This window comes from Phascolarctos cinereus, unplaced genomic scaffold, assembly GCF_003287225.1.
Source record: "Phascolarctos cinereus isolate Bilbo 61053 unplaced genomic scaffold, phaCin_HiC Scaffold_5;HRSCAF=322, whole genome shotgun sequence".
Classification (NCBI taxonomy): Eukaryota; Metazoa; Chordata; class Mammalia; order Diprotodontia; family Phascolarctidae; genus Phascolarctos; species Phascolarctos cinereus.
Genome location: NW_027555958.1, coordinates 258,257,020 through 258,276,993, shown reverse-complemented (window position 1 = coordinate 258,276,993; position 19,974 = coordinate 258,257,020). Strand labels below are relative to the sequence as shown.

The 19,974-nt window shown below is 38.8% G+C and overlaps 2 protein-coding genes across 4 annotated transcripts in view; both read right to left on the bottom strand.

Moving 5' to 3' along the window:
- Positions 1-2,400: 2,400 nt before the first annotated feature.
- On the bottom strand, positions 2,401-12,259 carry LOC144457683 (zinc finger protein 24-like). Its single transcript, XM_078155739.1, is given in 6 exon segments — positions 2,401-4,902; positions 4,904-5,421; positions 6,680-6,827; positions 8,403-8,539; positions 8,542-8,902; positions 11,419-12,259. Coding segments are annotated over 5 exon segments (1,122 nt in total). The 5' UTR covers positions 8,819-8,902; positions 11,419-12,259; the 3' UTR covers positions 2,401-4,860.
- A 2,945-nt stretch (positions 12,260-15,204) lies between these two features.
- The window catches only part of ZNF396 (zinc finger protein 396), a 35,173-nt gene continuing 30,403 nt past the window's right edge, over positions 15,205-19,974 (bottom strand). For all 3 annotated transcript variants that reach the window (XM_020966405.2, XM_078155740.1, XM_078155741.1), the window contains one exon: positions 15,205-17,975. In XM_020966405.2, the coding sequence (XP_020822064.2) occupies positions 17,521-17,975 (455 nt within the window). In that variant the 3' untranslated portion in view covers positions 15,205-17,520. The remainder of the gene's footprint in view (positions 17,976-19,974) is intronic.

Here is a 19,974-nt window from a genome sequence, read left to right as displayed (position 1 = left end):
TCATTGAAATCTAGTGGCAAGACAAAAGTCAAGACAACTGTCAATGGCTAGAGGTGCAGTGGATGACCTTGGCATTTTTGATGTCTAACCAAGTTCCAGGCACTCCACAGTGTCTGATTCTGCCACCTATGTGGCCACTGGAAGAAATTGCTCACATCAGCCTATTCCTCCAAGTCTCCACATGCTTGGAGTAGATACCCCACTAACTCACCGATAGTCTGGAGGCCCATCGGTTACTCTCAAACCTGGTTTAGCCTGTCTGCCAAAATGGCTTAGTGGGATAGGGCTGCCGCACACGATACAGCTTTTTGGCACCACAGTGTAAGTTGGGTGGCAGGTGGACCCCAAACAGCCCTGAAAAAGGCTTGGCAACCTCAAACCAGAGGTACTAGTTTTCCCTGAATACCTGTACACCCCAGATATAAGAATATATGTATATTCTTAGTTGAGAAGGGCTACGTCTTTAGAGACTGAAAAAATCTGAGCTGATGTTAAGGAGTGTGTGATGTAGATTAAAGAGTTAAAAGATTCGTTCTCACCCTGAGTGACTTCTTTTCTTAATACATGTTGAGATTGATTGAGGTGATATGGGGGAAAGAATAAGATGTTTGGGACATCAATAATAAAAAGGATTTTGAAACATTCTTAGAAAGAAAACTAGACTTGAGAAATTATTTGCTTCTCAAACAACCCAGACAACAGAAATATAAGGATAAACAAATAAAGCAATAAAGGACAACAACAAATTAACAAGAGAAACCATTATGAGACTTCTTTCTAAATAAATGGGAGACAAGTAGGCCTAAAATATCATGGAATAAAACTCCCAACAACCAACCTACAGGTGAATTGATGTTTTTCAGGACTAAATTATAAAATGGAAGGATGCATAAAAAAGTGGGATGAGAGGAAGATGACAGAGGGGAATATGTGATGTAACCTAATCAAGTCAAAGGTTAACAATGAGAGGAAAATAACTCCTTTAGTCTCAGGAAGAAGACAGCCTACAGAAGAATGGGCGTGGAGGTAAGACAAGGATTGATAAAGGGGAAGGGGAAAATCTTGTTTCAGTGGTGGGAGTACTACCAATGATTGCTCCAACGGGGAGAGAGAGAGATTCTATAAAGAGAGATGGGACTCTTACAATATTATTTGCAGAGATTTGGTGCATAGAAAGACCACTCATTATACCTCATTGCTCCTGAGGGCAACTGACATCCAGAAGAGTGGGAGGGCATGGATTTTGAGGCAAATAAAGAAGGTAAAAATGAACAAATGGAAGAAACAGCTCAATAACAAAGTGCATAATCCTACCATGGGACAATACTGTCTTGATCTCCTGCAGAAACTGATATTAAATACACCTGCATACTCTCAGTAGAGGTGGGTCACATCTACAGAATAGTGTATATTGTGGCAGACAGTTTCTCTCAGTTTACTAATTTTTTTACAAAGGGTTCAAATTGGGCTCTACACATTTTCAATTACGTGTATATTTTCATGCATGTGCTGTGCATCAGGAAAAACAGTTGTAAAAAAAGTTTATCATTAGAACTTTTTTTTTTAAATGGTAGATCTGGAATCAAAGGGTCTTACAAATAAGAGATCTGCTACTTGCTATGTGATACTGGGCAAATCACTTTAAATCTCTAGGCCTGTTTTCTCATTTGTAAAATAAGAAGGCTGAACCTTTTCAAGTTCTAAATCTATGGTCCTGTGATAGGAAGTTGTGACCAAATATTTTGGGGTTGGTGCCATTCCAGGTGATGGTGCCTATACTGGTATGTGGTTTGTTATAGATTTAGTAGCAAGGAGTGAGAAAGAAAGTATTCTCTTGTAGAGGGAGTCCAAAATCCTTTCAGATTTTGGGGGATATGGTGTATCCAGGAAAAACTGCTTATGAGGTAAAAGGGTAAGAACATTTGCAGAAAGTTGGAGGACAACTCCAACTTCTAACTTTTAAACGTACAGAATCCAAGTCTGAGGTTACCTACCTTAACCACTAAGAGGTGCCATTATTCTATCAAGATCAGTTAGAGCAATGCCAAAGGATTATGTCCTCAGAAAGGGGTCTTTGTATTCTAAGCTACAGTGCCTCTAGTTGGGATAAACCAGTGCAGCAAAAAGAGGATGTAGCAATGGATTCCACAAAGATAAATCCTTTCAGATGTTCAGGGCTGATTTGTGCTTAGATATCAAGGACTTAACTGCTAGCCTAGCTCCTCTGAAAGCATCCTCCCATTTAAAGGAAGCCTTTGGATTTTCTAATTTCTTGCACAGCTTGCAATTTAAGGTGTGGGTGACTGTTTCCTTTATATAATCTTTCTTAAATCTGCAATCTCACCTACTAGTTCCAACCCTGTTCTTTCATACTAGCACTCAGGAATAATGCAAGATATATTTATTTTAGGGAGAGCTCATAGCTTTATTAGACATCACTTGTTCTCTCTTAGTAACTACAAGTAGAATGAGTCCCAAGCAAAAGACCCTTTTATAACTTCAAATACATAGTATCAAGACATATTTGTACACTGTTAAATCTATAAAGCACATTTCTTGGTTAATCACGATCAGTATATCTATTAACGAGCTTCTTTTTGCATCCACTTCTCCACCTGCTGCCCTTTTATTTACCACTATTTTTAACTGGCCAATGACAATCCCATTTTACTTTGAAGGCACTCCAAGCATTAGATAGTTAATTATTTTGAGACTAAAATGATTAAAATTCCTAAGGGTCAGCATCAAAGGGTCACTATAAACATACTTTTTTTTCCCCCTCCTCTTTCTCAGAGCCTTATTTTGCTACTAGTGTTTTCCACCAAGCAATGAACCTGGGCTACATAGCCATGGAGTACACAGTCTAGTGACTAATAATATGTGTATTATTATAATGACCCTATTGACAAGTTAAGAAACCTGGAAACACTGAAAATTAGTTTTGTGAAGTCTGATAGATATTTTAGACATGAACAAACCAAAAATTTTATTTTTAAACAGAACATGTGATCAATTAAACATAAAGGTATAACTTTAAGGATACCTGGTGTCTGAGTAGTTAGCTATTAAGATCTTTTGAAAAGCTTTAGAACTCGCAATAGAGAGCAGCTTCAACTTGGAGATGAAGAATGCTACTAAGGGCTGCTCGAAAACTCTTTAATCTAAAACCCTTAGATTTCTGGTGGTGGCATTAGTTCTAAGGGATCAACTTACTCAGCAATAAGTATATCCTAGGGAAGAAAAAGTCTATATTTCCCTACATTCTCAAGACACCGATTTATAGCAGAAAACTAGTTTATAATCCATAGTGGTAGGTACCAAGCTACAGTAACATTGAGGAACTTGTAAGTGCTCACTACTTCTTTTTCAATCTCAGTGGTTCTCATCCACAGCAATATATTGGCTGGATTGACTAGATACTTATGCCAGCAGCTAGCACTCTCAGTGAACTTCTCACCCTCCACGTTAGAATATAAGCCCCTTGAAAGTTGGAATTAGTTATTTGTAAACCCAGTGATTAGCACAGGGCTAAGCACATAGTAGGTACTTAATTATCAAATAGAGAGTGCTGGAGACATGCTGATAAGTTTTATTCTCCAACTATCCTTTTCCTAGACTCCAATATGACCTGGATGACACCATTATCCTCTTAACATGTGTAACTACAACACATTCTCATATCCTAAAACTTCCCATCTTAAAGCTGTATTTTAATTGACTATTTCCTGATAAGATATATGTTGGTACTGTAACTTCATCAGTAAACTGTCTACAAATTAGATAGCTTTGGACATTTTTTAAAAAGATAGATAACTGTACTCATAATGCATGGAGTCTTATTATTATCAATCAATCCTTATTCAATAAAAGAGTTTATCCCTTTTCTGATTTAAGTGCCATGTCTGCTTTTCAATGTTTGACTCTGACCTATGTCATCTCCCTACTCAATAAATTCCAGTGGCTCCTTATTACCTCCAGGATCAAATACATAATCCTATGTTTGGCACTACAAGGGGCAACACACCCTTGTTCCCCACCCATTTTCATTCTTCTTACACCTTACTCCTTGCTATATACTCTTCAATCCCGTGACACCGGCCTCGTCCCCCATGCCTGGAATGCTCTCCCTCTCATCTCTGCCTACCAGCTTTCTTCAAGTCCCAACAAAAATCCATCTTCTCTAAGAAACCTTTCTCAATCCCTCTTAATGCCTCTCATCTTTTATCCTGTATGCAGCTTGTTTGTACACATTTGTGGTCTCCTTCATTGGATTGTGAGCTCCTTGAGAGCAGGTAGTTTTTTGACTTTTTCTATGCCCAGAGCTTAGTACAGTGCCTAACACACACTAGGCACTTAATGTATATAGATTAATTTCCTTTTGTTTTACATTAAAAGGTCTACCTCTTTCTTTTGAGCTATGTATCATTCCTAGAGCCTGATTTGCAAACAAGATTTTAACAAAAGATGACAATTTAAAAGTCAGAAATGGTGCTTTGGAGATTTGGTCTTTAGAGTTCTGGTGTTGCATTTTTAACAGGACATAAAATCTGTCTTTGAAGGGACTCATATTCTGAATACAGAAACAATTCACTTGTCTTAACAAGAAAGCTTTGAAACAGGGCAGGCAGAGGAGTTTACAAACAGGAAATTTAGAAATAAATATCAAAAATAAGGTTAAGATTCTGAGAGTCTATAGAAAGGTGTAACAACATAAAGACAGATAAAGTAGAAATAATGACTACAGATCTCCCTCATTTTCCACGTGGATGATGTTAAGAGGGAACTACTTAGTCCACTAAAACTAAATTGATTCCCTCCTTCCCCATTACACCTTCTTTTCTGATGAAAAAGGCCCAACCTCTATAAGAATATTTTTACACATTCATGACATTGATAGGATTTTTTCTTCACTGTGTCTTCGCTGATGCCTAAAAAGATTTGAGCTTTGACTATAAGCTTTCCCACACTCACTACATTCATAGGGTTTTTCCCCAGTATGGATTCTCTGATGATTAATAAGCCCAGAATTCTGACTGAAAGCTTTCCCACATTCATGACATTTATATGGTTTTTCTCCAGTGTGGATTCTCTGATGTTGAATAAGGATTGAACTCCTGCTGAAGGCTTTCCCACACTCATCACATTCATAAGGTTTCTCCCCACTGTGGATTCTCTGGTGTAAAATCAGGGCCGAGCTCTGGCTGAAAAGTTTACCACATTCATCACATTTATGCTGTTTTTTACGAGAGGGATTTCCCTGCTTTCTTTCAAATCTGCCCTCACGCTGACAGATTTCTCCATATTTGAAAATCTGAGCAACGTCTATATTAAGGGTGCCAGAAATATCATCCTGTGGTTCCATGCCTGAAGAAATCTCTTGATCTGGAGGGGACTCCCCATTCTCAGTCTGAGTATCACCATCTGAAACAACAGAAAATACAAATGTTACTTATTCCCCGTGTTTCAAGAAGGGAACCTACTGGAGACAGATAAATAAAACATAAACACACTAACACTAATGGTTTGTATATTTCTGTGAAATGTTATCATAATAATAAGGGTGAGTGTGAAAGAGAGGGTAAAACAAAATTACCATTAGTCAGAAGTGGAAAAAATACGAGAAAAATGAGGTAATCATTATTATGGGCAGTAAAAAACCCTTTCTTAATGAGTAGAAAAGCAGTCAAAGACCTATTAAAAAAGGGTTCAAGTTAGGAAAAAACCATCAGCAAAGAGAGAGTGAGAAATCAAGTGGAATATAGGATTGGAAAATATAGATAAAAGTATACGGTCAGAGAAGTAACAACGTATGAATGATGGAATTTTGCATTTTTTATCTGAATTCTGATCTATACGAGTTATAGAATCTGAAAGTTGCTATTGGAGAGGAAAATGAAAATGTAATTAACACATTTAAGCAAGTCTAAAAATGTAGTGAGAATTCAATGTTATTTGAAGTGTTCAAAAATGAAATCATCCTTCAGGTATTTGGATGAAATATGTCCTCTGAGGCCCTTTCCAATACTAAGCTTTGATGATTCTGAGCTGCTGCAACATTCCTTCATTTTAAGGGAGTAAGGGTTCAGACATCAGATGAATGGTGATCAGTCAGAAAATATTTCTGAAATGTATAGGCTAAGGAGCTGTAAGGCAAGAGGGAGGGAGGTAAAGGGAGGAGGGACACAGTAATGTCAGGTAAACAAAATTATTCTTGAGATTTAAAATAAAATACAGAATGTCATCAAATATTAGGGTGAAGGGCAGTACACAGGGTAATAGCATAATAATGACAACTCTAATGAGATAAGCTTGTGATATTTTACATTAAAAATAAATCAAATTAATTGCTTTAGTATTTAGAAGAGATCTTGGTAATTTGAAAACTTACTCTTATTGGGTAAATAAATTACCAAGAAAAAGGTTACAAGTGGAGAAATAACTGATGCAACCGACATGTGGGAATAAAAATTCCTAGAAGCTCATGACAATCTGATAACAAGAAGTTATGCTAAAATTATAGGAAGCACACTATATATACAGGGAGGCACTTTTCTCACTTGGAGAGGGGCACTTCCTAAGGAAAGGTAAATGAGCAAGAAAAGTTTTGTAGGACATTATTGACAAAGGCACCAATATTTTGTGCTATATATTCTAAACCAGATAGAAGCCAGCTCCTTACCACTGTGTCTTAGCGGGTGGAACTCCCACGCTTCCCACTTAAGCTCATTTTCCATGGGCAGTGGCTGTATATTTGATGACTCCTCAGCTGTTTCCTGAGGTTCCATCTCCTCTATAAGGTCTTCTTGTGCTTGACCACTGAATGAGACCTGGAATCAATTTAGTTATTGGGGGAGGATAGGTGATTGGAAGGAAATCACAACTAGAACTGGAAATAAAGCAGAGAAAAAAGAACATTCCAGGAAAAATCAACAAGGCAAAGATACTTTCATTCTAGCACCTAGAAATGGATCAGGTAACAGGAGAAAACAGATACACATAGGGACCTCTAATTCCAAACTGATTCATTCTCCAGAACGAAATTCAGTTATTTTCTCTATTCCAATAAATTATTCAAAATAAACTATTCCAATAAATGCTCCAAAACAAGTCCAAAGGTCCATACCCACACTATCAATCAATAAACATTTATTAATCGATTACTCTATGCTAGGCACTGTGCTAAATGCTGAGGATACAAAAAGAGGCAAAAAACAGTCCCTGTTCTCAAGGAGCTTACAATTTAATGGGAAAGACAACATGCAAACAAATATCTATATATCTCAAGCTATATTACAGAATAAACAGGAAATAATTAACAGAAAGAAGGCACTGAAGTTAGGGGTTAGGAACGGCTGTAGAAGGTGGGATTTGGGTTAGAATTTAAAGGAATCCAGGGAGGTCAGTAGTCATAGAGGAGAATGGAGAGCTTTCCGGAAATGGGGAACAACCAAAGAAAATGCCTAGACCTAAGATGTAGAGTGTCTTGTGTGGAACTGCCAGGAGGCCAGTGTTACTGGATTGAAGCATATGTGTCAGGGAATAAGGTATAAGAGGAATGGAAAGGTAGGAGTGGGGCTAGATTATGAAGGACTTTGAATGCCAAACAGCATTTTTGTATTTGCTCCTGGAGGCAACAGGAAGCCACTGGAGTTTACTGAACAGAGGTATGTTTGTGTGTGTGGCATGACAGGACCTGCACTTTAGGAAAGCCACTTTAGTGGCTAAATGGAGGATGCATTGGAATGGGGCAGGCTACTGAAATATTCCAGGTAGGAGGTGATGAAACCCTGCACTAGAGTGGTGGCAGTGTCAGAGGAGAGAAGTGGGCATATTGGAGAGATGCTGCAAAAGTGAAATCAATAGGCCTTGGCAAGAGATTGGACAGGGGGTGAGAGATAGTGAAGAATCCCGGATGACTCCTAGGCTGTGAGCCTGAGGGATGGAAAGATGGTGTTGCCCTCTACAGTAACAGGGAAGGCAGGAGCGGGGAAGGGTTTAGAGGGGAAGATGAGTTCTATTTTGGACATATTGAGTTAAAGATTTCTACTGAACATGAAGCTAGAGATGTCTTAAGGGCAGCTGGAGATGCAAAATGGGAAGTCAGGAAAAAGATTGGGGCAGAATTAGTAGATTTAAGAATCATCAGCATAAAGATGGTAATTAAATCCATGGGAGTTGATGAGATCACCAAGTGAAGCAGTATAGAAGAGAGGAGGGATAAGAATAGAACCCTGAGGGATACCTATGGTTAGAGGGTGTGATCTAGAGGAAGATCCAGAAAGTGAGTAAGAGAAATTGAGGTCAGATAGGTAGGAGGAAAACCAGGAGAGAGTGGTGTCCTCAAAATATAGAAAGAAAAGAGTATCAAGAAGTTATTTTAGATAACCTTTCCCTCTTCCTACCTGATGTCCTGGTTCATCAAGCTCTCTCTCCAAATCTTCTAGAATGGTCACTGCCTCTTCCCCATTTTCTGGATGATGCTCTCGAACCCAGGTCTGGAGTTCCTTGGGCAAGATGGTCAGGAACTGCTCCAGGACAGTAGCTCTAGGATCTGCTCCTTTGTGTGCCTCTCTGGTCTAAGCCAGAGACGGCAAAGCTGACGGAGTTGGCTCAGGGCTTCACGGGGCCCTGGTGAATCTTGGTACCCAAACTGCCTGAACTGTTGGCGAAAGATTTCTGGACCATGGCAGCTGTTCCAGTGGACACTAGATCCCTGTTCATAGGAGCGGTCCTCTTCTATCTTCACTCTCAAAATACTCTCTTTTTCAGTTGGAGTGGGAGAAATCAATATTGAATCCTCACTCAATTCTGCAGACATTCTGAATGAGACTATCTCAGAAGGAAACTTACTTCAGCTAGTGTCCAGTCTTAGTTACCTTCAGCCTCTTCTTCAAAGCCACTTCTGGAATATTGGACAAAAAAAATCAGCAGCAACAAATAACTAACCCTAAAGGCTTAGACATATATGACAATGAATGCTAGTCAAGACCTAGTCATTTAGTAAGGATGGAAAAATAAGACTGAACAAAGAAACGTTGATATTTATTCCTTATGTAAACCACAACCTTATAAAAGGAAAGGAAAATCTGGTCAGAAAAGCCAAAGCACTCTAACTATGCTGGTTCTAATGCTAGTCTTTGCTTTACTACTTATTGGCTCTGTAACTTTAAGCCATTAAATTTCCCTGGGCTTCAATTTCCTCATCTGTAAAAGGGGAATGATACTTGTACTTCTTCCCTCACAGGTGTGTTGTGACAAACCGGAAAGGAATCAGCATTCATACTGCAATTACCATGTGCCTGGCACTATCCCTATTTTACAGTTGAGGAAACGGAGGCTGAGAGAGTTTAAGAGAATTGCCCAGGATCACAAAGCTAGTGTGTGTCTAAGGCTGGATTTGAACTCAGGTCTTACTGACTCCAGGCCTAGTGCTCTATCCACTGTGTCACCAACTGCCTCTAAAATTGTAAAAAGCCTCTGTAAATTGTAAAGAGCAATTTAAATGAATATGAGAAATTATCACCAATTATTCATATAGTCACAGAGATGATTGTGAAAACAGCAAATAGAAGATTAGCTAGAACGACAAAGAATGAACTAAAAATCTGTGAGAAACCTCCAGTGTACAGGTCAGATTCTAGGGAAACAGCTACCTAAGAACTGCGGATAATATATTCATTGTTCCCCAGGAAACGGTTCTTTTTTTTTTTTTTTGGCTAGGCAATCGGGGTTAAGTGACTTGCCCAGGGTCACACTGCTAGTAAGTGTTGTGGGCTATGTGTCTGAGACTGCATTTGAACTCAGGTCCTCCTGACTCCAAGGCTGGAACTCTATCCATTGTGCCACCTAGCTGCCCCCAGAAAGTGGTTCTTAAAAATTTAAGCAGCTCCCCTAATTTTGTCTTCAAATAATTTTCAATACATATAGTCTATAAGCATGATGAAATAGGTGGTAGAGTAAAATCTGTAACGCTATGGCAATATCTGCTCAAATCTTATATGGGTCTTTACTGTTTTTTTTGTTTGTGGGTGGCCAGGGCACCTTTTTTTTTCCCTCCAGTGAACCAAAGATAAGTGATAGAAAAATTTTACCCACTTCTACCTTCCTTCTACCTTCACCTTAGGTCCTGTTCATTTCTTTATTTACTTAAATAAACTGAACAAGACTCAAGTCTACTCAGTAACTATGATCAAGGATTCATTATTCCTCTTCAAAAAGCTCACAATGTACTAACCAGGAGAAAGGGACTCCAATCAACTCTAGGAGTCAGAGATAAGCCCCTTATCAGCAACAGGGTCTAGTAGTCTGCTCTCTCATTCTTAATCCAGACTGGGCTCAAAGTTTTTGTTTGTTTTTGGAAATCTCCTTTCCTTACTCCACATACTTATTGAGTTGCCAAATATTTATCTTTCTATCTCTCTAACATCTCAAATGTCACTCATCTTCACCCGCTTCTGGTTCAGGCCCACATCACCACTGCACGGACTACTGCAATAGTCTCCCATTCTCTCTTCTTGTCTTATTTCTCTCCACTCCAATCCATTCACCACAAAGCTACTAGAACGGTTTTCCTAAAGCACAAGTGTAACCATGTAACTCTCTCACTCAATGAACACTCCAGTGGTTCCTTAATACCTTAGGATTAAATTCAAACAAATATCATATAGAAAAAGGTTTTAACATTTTAAACCCTTCACAACCTTTTCCCAACCTGCCTTTCCACACTCCCTCATATATCCACTCGTTTTCCCCACACTCTTGCAGTGCAGTCAGACTGACCTTGCTGGTCTTCACAAAAGACACTCCATCTCCCCATCTTCTTGACTTTGCACTGACTGCATCCTATGCCTGGAATGCACTCCCTCATCTCTGCCTCTTAATCTCTGTTTCTTTCAAAACAACTCAAGCAACACTTTCTGCAAGAAACCTTTCCCAAGATGCTAGTGCTCTTTCCAAAATTATCTTGTTTTTATTTTGTATATCCTTAATTACGTAAAGGTTGTTTTCCTCAATAGAATGTAAGCTCCTTGACAGAATGCATCATTATTTAGTTGGTGTATTTCCAGGGCTTAGTACAGTGCTTGGCACTTGTATGTATCTTTTAAAAAATGTTTGTTCATTTATTGGCCAGAAAAAGCAACGATTAATCAAAAGCAACTTAAGAAAAAGCTCCTTTTTTTTTGGCCTATTTTCTGAGAAAAATTTCCCCTTCAGCTCAGTAAGGAGGGAGTGGGGCTGGGAAGGGCCAGCGAGGAGCAGAGGCCACGGACAGAGCAGGCCCACGCTCTAAAAGCAACTCTCCTGTTTCGGCTGCCGGGTCCTGGGCCTCCAAGCACCCCCGGGCACATCCCAGAAGAGCCGCGGAGGCGACGTGCGGGGGGAACCGGAGCTCTTTCACTCCCTCAGCCCAGCACTCACCTAATTCCAAGAGGACCCTTTGAAGACTTCCGCACACACCCAGCCCGGACTACTCTTCCCAGAAACCCTCGCGCGCGGCCCCTACTTTCTCCAGACAGGAACCTCCCTTGGAATACTCAACTCTCAATGACTCTGCGGCTGGGGATGGAGATGGGGTTTAAAACGTCACAAGAGGGTTGCCATGGAGAATCGCAAGTTCTCCTCTCCCCCTTCCCTGTCCTTCCTCGCAAATCTCTGGCTGTGGGTGCTGCGGTGTCTCCACGAGTAGCCCTTCGGACACAAGGATGAAGCCTCCCGGCTCCTCGGTTTCTGTCCCCCCACTTCTGATTGCCTGACTGCCGGCTTCCCCCGCAGGCTCCTCGTCCTCACCCCCAGCCTTGGAAGCAGGCGGCTCGCCTTTCCGGGCTGTCGTAAAAGGATGTTAGGAAAACGTTCTCCCAGAAGCCTCCTGGCGGAGCTGCTTCCGGTTCTCTCCTGGTCCGGCCAGGAGAGAAATGCCTCAAACGGCTGCGGGAGAGGCGAGGGAGTGGAGAGTCCTAGGAGCACATGACCACAGATGTGGAGCAGAAGGGCAGTCCGCTCTATTCATTACCTGGGCTACTGCCCTCATCCTGTCTCACCCGACATTTGCAATCAGTTGCCAGATGCTGCCTTTCTCCTCCACAGTATCTCTAGCATCTGGCATCATCTCACTGTGCACGAAGCCGCTGAAGTCACCACCAGGTCTTCGTTATCTCGAGATTTTCTCTTTTCCAATCTGCCCTCCGCACGGCTGAGAGAGTGATTTTCTTAAAGTACAAGGCCGACCATGACGTTCCCTTGTTAATTAAACTCCACTGGCTCCCTAACGACTCTAGGATAAAATACAAGGCATTGCAAAAGTCAGTGCAGTTTTGATAACTAAAATTTAAAACTGCACTAAGACTTTTGAAACTTATAAACGATTTGTTTTTTAAAACCTTCTATAACCTAGCAGCAACCTCCTTTTCCACAGATAACAATTGTTAAACCAGGTGTCTGAAACAATTTCTCCAATAGCTTTCCAGTAATGCATTCATTAGGTTACATAATGTCAGGATGCCACTTCGTACCTGCTAGGATGGCAAACACTTTAAAATGTCAGACTAATGGGAAAATGCGCACACACACACACAGACACACACACACACACGCGCGCATATATATATATGGGGGGGAAGGAAGATTTGGAAATGACAAAAAATTGAAACTACTCATACCCCCACATAATTAAGACAGCGAAAGCATCACCGTCTACATGAAGCCTTTCCTAGTGTCTTTCTGCACCTGCCCCCACATCCCTCAAATTACCTTTTAAAATGTAAGCTTTTTGAGGGTAAAGACTGTTTCACTTTTGTTTTTGGAGTCCACCACCTACCACAATGCTTCGAACATAGGAGGCACTTAACAGATGCTTGCTGTTTATTTGGAGAATGCACACATTATGGTTTATCAATGTAATGGGATATTATCATGCCATAAAAATTATAAAATATGAAATACACAAGGAAGGAAATAAAAAAGACCAGAACTGTATATACATTGATTACAACAATTTTTTTTTAAGGAAGGAGGAAGGAAAACTGGGTCAGATGATGTAGAATTTCAGGAATGCTTGAAAACATGCAGAGCTAAATTTCTTTTGGTTAAATGGCTGGGGAAATTGAAAGTTTGGTCCTTTTGCTCAAAAACTTTGATCTCTGCTTTATTAGTTCTAACAAAAAGCTTGAGCCAGAACAGACAACTCACTAGGCAAATTTTTCTTAAGTTGGTATGACCAAGTACAGGCCCAAGCCAAAACCATGGCCCCTTACCCCAAAAGAATTTGGGTCGCATTTGTCTACCGGCCCTGGAAACCCCACCTTGAACTCTCCTTGAATTTTCCCACCTGATCCAAGTCTCTGGCATTTGCCTGAGGCACTAACCCATTCCAGTCAACTGGCCTTTCATTGTAGCCTAAGTCCAATTTCCCAATTCTCTGCTGTGCCAGCCCTCCATATTGTCCATTACCTCCAGTAGCCCCTGGCTACTTCCCACTCTTGATTCTATCTAGACCCCATTCTCTCTTGGCCACGTGGTCCAGGTCCCTGGGGTTCTCTGCTACCTTGCAGTCACCCCAATCTACTGGCCACTTCCATCCAGATCCTTTTTCTATAAAAAGAGTCATTCTCATCTAAGCAGAGCAGATTGTTAGAATCAAACCCACTCTCTATCTGTGTTTTAATAAACCTTGTTTTGGCTGAAAAAAGGCTTGGGTCGAATTCATTCCGGCAGGACCCACATGTCGCTATCGGAGTCCCAGCACCCCTCAACCTCAAAAAGTAAGGTGCATTGGCCGATATTTTTCTACTACAACTAATTTGAATTTTTAGTTACTTGCAATCAAAAGCATTATAGACTTGTAAAATCACACAATCTCAGAATCTGGATTTGGGCCTCAGGGGCCATTTAAATTCAATCCTGAAGAGGAATCCACTCTGTGATTTCAGCTTCTGCTGGAAGACCTACAGTTAGGGGGAACCCACTACCTTTCCACCATAGAATGTATATTCTTTGAAAGCAGAAACTTAGTTTTGTTTTGTACCCCCAGCTCTCAGGGCAATGTCTTTCACATCGTTGTCACTTAATGTTTGTTGAACTGAAACAGCCCATTCTATTTTTTAGATGAAGTCAAAGTTTGTTTCTCTGCAAAAATATCCCTGCTATATCGTCTACCTTCTAGGTCTAAGCAGAACAAGTCTAATATATCTTCCACAATGAGACTTAAAATATTGAAGACAACTATCACATCCTCCCTAAATCTTCTGTCTTTGGAGGTTATTTCATTTACCTAATGGTAGGTACTAAATATCTTGATTATGCCTAGAAATTGTCTACATTTGCCAGATAGAGACCTCCATGTTTTCTAAAACTTTAAAGGGCTTGTTCAACTATTGGGGGGGGCAGTTAGGTGGTGCAGTGGATAGAGCACTGGCTCTGGAGTCAGTAACACCAGAGTTCGAATCTGGCCTTAGATACAGAACACTCGCTAGCTGCGTGACTCTGGACAAGTCACTTAACCCCAATTGCCTCACTAAAAAACAAAACAAAAAACAAAACAACTGTTAAGAAAGGAAGAATACTGTGATCAGATTTCTTATCTATGGTCCCCAGGGGAAGTTTTGATCATGTCATACTGAATTGCTATACAAACTCTTTTGTCGTTTGGTGCTTACAAGCTCTTCATAATCTGGGTATGCCCCATCTTTTGAGGTTTATCATATGTTGTGCCCTTTACACACACTGTAACCAGATTGGTGTAACTGGCTGTACATGACATTCATCTCCCATCTTTGAGCCTTTCCGCAGGTCAACTCCCATACCTAGAATATACTTCTCTCCTCACTTGTTTTTTTTGAATTCCTATTTTCCAACCAGGCTTAGTACAAGTGTCATCTTCTACACAAGGTCTTTCCTGATTCCTCCAATTGTTCAGAACGTCTCCCCTATTCCATATTATTTTGAATATTTTTTGTACTTACTTATCCACATTATCATTGTTTCCCCCAGTAGAACATCAGGGCAGGGGTTGTTTTTGTTTTGTATCCCCAGAGCCTGGTATGTTTTAAGCACTTAATAAATGCTTGCTGAACGAATGCTTAACCAAATGAGGGTAGTTGTACCCCTCAGTTTACCTGATTTAGACTGTCCAGTTTTACCTGAAAGGTATCTAAGTCCTAAAGCAATGACTTATCATCTAATTATTGGGGGAATAACACACAACAATGATTATCTATGGGGAGGTCATTGCTTTATTGGTCATTGGTTTGTTCCTTTCAGCCACAAGGAGAATGAGTCACAAACAAAAGACCTTTTCATTTTCTATAACATAAAATAATACATTATATCAATACATAGTCATATATACATACTTAACTCTATATTCCACATGACAATTACTATCAGCATATTTATAAACAAGCTCCATTTTGCATTCACTTCTCCCTACTGGCTTTTTTTTAATGACTAGTTGCTATGTATTTGTCACATATATCGTTAACTGGCCTACACGAATTCCAACCCTTTGGAATCTTCCAAAGTACTACATATATTAATAATCTTGGGAGAAGTGTGAAATGATTATACTTTGTGGCAGTTACAGGTAGACCAAAGGGCCACTTACAGGTACCTTCTGTTCCTTCTTCCTTCCCATGTCTCATCTTTATATCTGATGTTTTTCTAGCCAGTAGTGTAATTGAAGCATAACAGCAGAATACAGTCAATGGAGTACATTACATAGGCATTATCACTAACAAAATGTGTATTATTATAATACGTATAATGAATCCCTAAAAAGGGAAAATTAGTTTATCAGTTTCTGTCAAAGTAATTTAAATAAATAAACCAGTTACTTTATTTTCAAATAAAACACTTGTTTCCATTAAACATGTTGGTATAATTTCTGTGCTACTATATTTGCCCAATATGTATTGATTAGCTGCTGAAAAATATAAAATCTTTAAAACTTATAAACTATGGTGGAGATGTTTTTAACTTCAATTTTGAAGAATGTATACAAAAGATTTTGGCAAGTTCTTTAAATCAGGTATTACCAATTTCTACATTTTTGTGGTATCATCATGGGTCTAGACTGAAATCTCAACTCTATGTTTGGAAGCAGTAGTTAAGCTTACCCCAAATCCCAAGATTTATTTGTATTAGCAAGTCAATTTTTAATTTATGTTGAGGAAATATATCTATTAACTGCAATTACATAGTTGAGTTAGATAGTTACCTTTTTTTGGTATTGAGCTATCTGGTGTATACTGCTAAGTTATAGGTTCCTTGTTAAGTTATGGGTTGAACTAAGTAGCCTCTCAGGTACTGAGACTTCTGAAATTTTGTAACAAAGTTATCTAAAGTTCCCTTTGCCTCAATTTTAAGTGATACTTGCAATAAGATGCAATAGCCCAATCAATCACACTTCTTCACTATAAAGATATGCTTGCCAATATAATTAGACACACGTCAGCTAATAAAGGGGATCCTCTTAGACAATGCTGCAGATACACCGAAAAGGTCTTACTCTACAACTTTTCATTTCCTAGATGATGAGGATGCTACAACCACTTAGCATAACATCAGTTTGTTATAATATACTTTCATATCACGTGATAATCTGATTTGGTAGCTTATTTTACATACACATTTTTTAAAGTTAGAGGCTTCCTACAAACACAGGGAAGCATCTTGTTCTTGTCATGAGCTGGCTCTAAACTACATACTATTTACATTCTTACTAGCTTCAATCATAGTATTTCTGTTTTCTAACCTGGGAGTGTTGTCCATTTCTTGACCTCAATAACCTCTCATTCTAGATAATGGTGACCATCTATTTTGGGGCCTATACCTCTCTGGCTACTCTTCCTATAAGCCTGAATCTTTATGTTAGAGTGTGATAACAAGAGAGACTGCATGGTGTTGTAGATAAGAGTGCTGGCTTTGAAATCTGGTAGATCTGAGTTCAAGTCCTGTCTCTCATATATACAAGCTGTGTGACCATAGTTTGAATTGCAGATGTGCAGTGCAAAATGTTCTCTACACCAATGAAATTCTAGATCCAGGCCAAAATCAACAGGCCTAATAGAATAGCTGAAAAAGATGTCTTCAGACTTGTTGCTAGAATTCCTACGCTGCATTTTAAAAAATAAAAAGTGCCCATCTTTTAAATGAATTACCTTATAAAACTTTTATATTCACTCTAAATAGGGAGAAATTATCTAAGAAGGACATTTTTAGAGAAGGGGCAAACAGCCATCTAGCTGACATGGCAATGGAAATAAAATAAATTAATAGATGATCCCCAGCAAGTGGGACTTAAGGATGACTGCCTGCAGTAGAGCTAGGATTCTCAAATGTCTGATAGGGATGGTACTGTACTATTATATAAGGAAGAAACAGTAATTAATGTTTCACATTCTCCACAGTGGCTTTTCTGATCTTCAATAGGGAATTTATGCCCACTAAAACTAAACTGATTTCATCAAAAGGATCTTTGTCTATTGAGTCTTCTCTGATGAAAAGATTTTGATTGCTTTCAAACACTCATGACACTGTTAGGATTTTTTCTTTATTGTGCCTTCTCTTATGTCTAAAAAGATTGGAACTTTGGCTGAATGCTTTCCCACATTCATGACATATATAAGGCTTCTCCCCAGTGTGGATTCTCCTATGTTGAATAAGAATTGAGCTTCTGCTGAAAGCTTTTGCACACTCATCACATTCATAGGGTTTCTCTCCACTGTGGATTCTCTGATGAAGAATAAGGGCTGAGCTTTGACTGAAATTTTTACCACATTCATCACATTTATACTGTTTTTTGCGAGAGGGATTTCCCTGCCTTCTTTTGAATCTGCCATCACTTTCACAGGTTTCTCTAAATTTTAAAACCTGGGGAACATTCATATTGAGGGTGCCAGGAACACTACTACCATGTGATGCTATATCAGAAGAAATCTGCTTTGGAGCCAGTTCTACCTTTTCCACTCTCGTGTCATCACCTGAAACAACAAAAAGAAAATGCAATATCATCTGTTCTCTGTGCTGCAAGGGAGACAAGATGATCTAAATGAAATACAAATGTTCTAGGAATTAATGGCTCATAAATACCTACAAAATGGCACCACAGTATGAGAGACAAGGCAAGTAAAGCAGCAGACTTTGGGGAGAGAAAGGTAACAGTGCAGGGATAGCTGATCCAGACAATGAAATGAACATGGGAATAGGTAGAGTAGTAAGTGGGTAGTAAAAAAGATGACAAGATGGAGTGTCAGCACCTGGGATCAGGAAGTCTCCTCTTCCCGTGTTCAAATCTGTCCTCAGACACTTACCATCTGTACAACCCCGGTCAAGTCACTTAACCCTGTTTCTGTCAGTTTCCTTATCTGTAAAATGAGCTGGAGAAGAAAATGACAAACTACTCTAGCATATTCACCAAGAAAATCCCAAATGGGGTCAGACACGACTGAAAAATGACTAACAACTAAAAAAATAGGATGGCAAAGGATGAATGGGAGAGGTGAGAAATTTAAAAACCACTGACCATTGAAATAAAACTGGAGCTGGTTTTATGAAAAACACCAACAATAACAATATAATAGATATATTGGTTAATTTGATTAAAAAAAGAAAGAAAAGAAAATCACTAGTATCAAAAATGAAAATGGTTAATTCACCACCAATGAAGATGAAATTGAAGCAATTATTGGGGGCTATTTTGTTCAACTATATGCCAATAAACCTAACAATTTAAATGAAAAGGATGAATATTTACAAAAATATAAATTACCTAGATTCACAGAAGGGGAAATAGAATACTTAAATGATCTGACATTAGAAAAAGAAATTGAACAAGACACAAATTAGCTACCTAAGAAAAAAATCCCCAGCTCCAAATGACTCACGAGTGAATTCTACCAAACATTTAAAGAACATTTAATTCCAATACTGTATAAACTATTTGGAAAAATAGGCAAAGAAGGAATCCTTCCAAATTTCTTTTATGACGCAAATATGGTGGTGATACCTAAACCAGGAATAATTAAAACAGAGAAAGAAAACCACAGACCAATTTCCTTAACGAATATTGATGCAAAAATTTTAATAAAATACTAGCAAGGAGATTACAGCAATATATCACAAAGATCATATACTATGACCGTGTGGGATTTATACTAGAAGTGCTGGGCTGGTTCAATATTAGGAAAACTATCAGTAAAATTGACACTATCAATAACAATACTAACAAATCATGTGATTATCTCAATAGATGCAAAAATAGCTTTTGAGACAAAATAACACCCATTCCTATTAAAAACACTAGAGAGCACAGAAATAAATGGAACTTTCCTTAAAATGATTAGTAGCATCTATCTAAAACCATCAGCAAGCATTATTTCTGTAATGGGGAGAGATTAGAAGCCTTCCCAGAAGTCAGCTAAAAAACTAATTGAAATAATTAACAACTTCAGCAAAATTGCAAGATACAAAAATAAACCCACATAAATCATCAGCATTTTTATATAGTACCAACAAAGTCAAGCAGCAAGAGATAGAAAGACAAATTCCATTTAAAACAGCTGCAGACAATGTAAAATAATTGGGAGTCTACCTGTCACAACAAACCCAGAAGCCATATGAATGTAATTACAAAACACTTTTCATGCAGATAAAGTCAGATGTAAACAAATAGAAAAATATCAATAGCTCATGGGTAGGCTTTGTCAATATAATAAAAATGACAATTCTACCTAAATTAATTTACTTATTCAGTGCCATGCCAATCAAACTACCAACAAACTATATATGACAAAAATAATAACCAAAATTCATCTGATAGAACAAAAGGTCAAGAATATCAAGGGAATTAATGGGAAAACAGAGCGTAAAGTTTTGGAAAGTGGTCTAGGAGTACCATATCTCAAATTGTATTTCAAAGCTGTAATCATCAAAACAGTCTGGTACTGAAGAAGAAATAAGAGTGGTGGACCAGTGAAATAA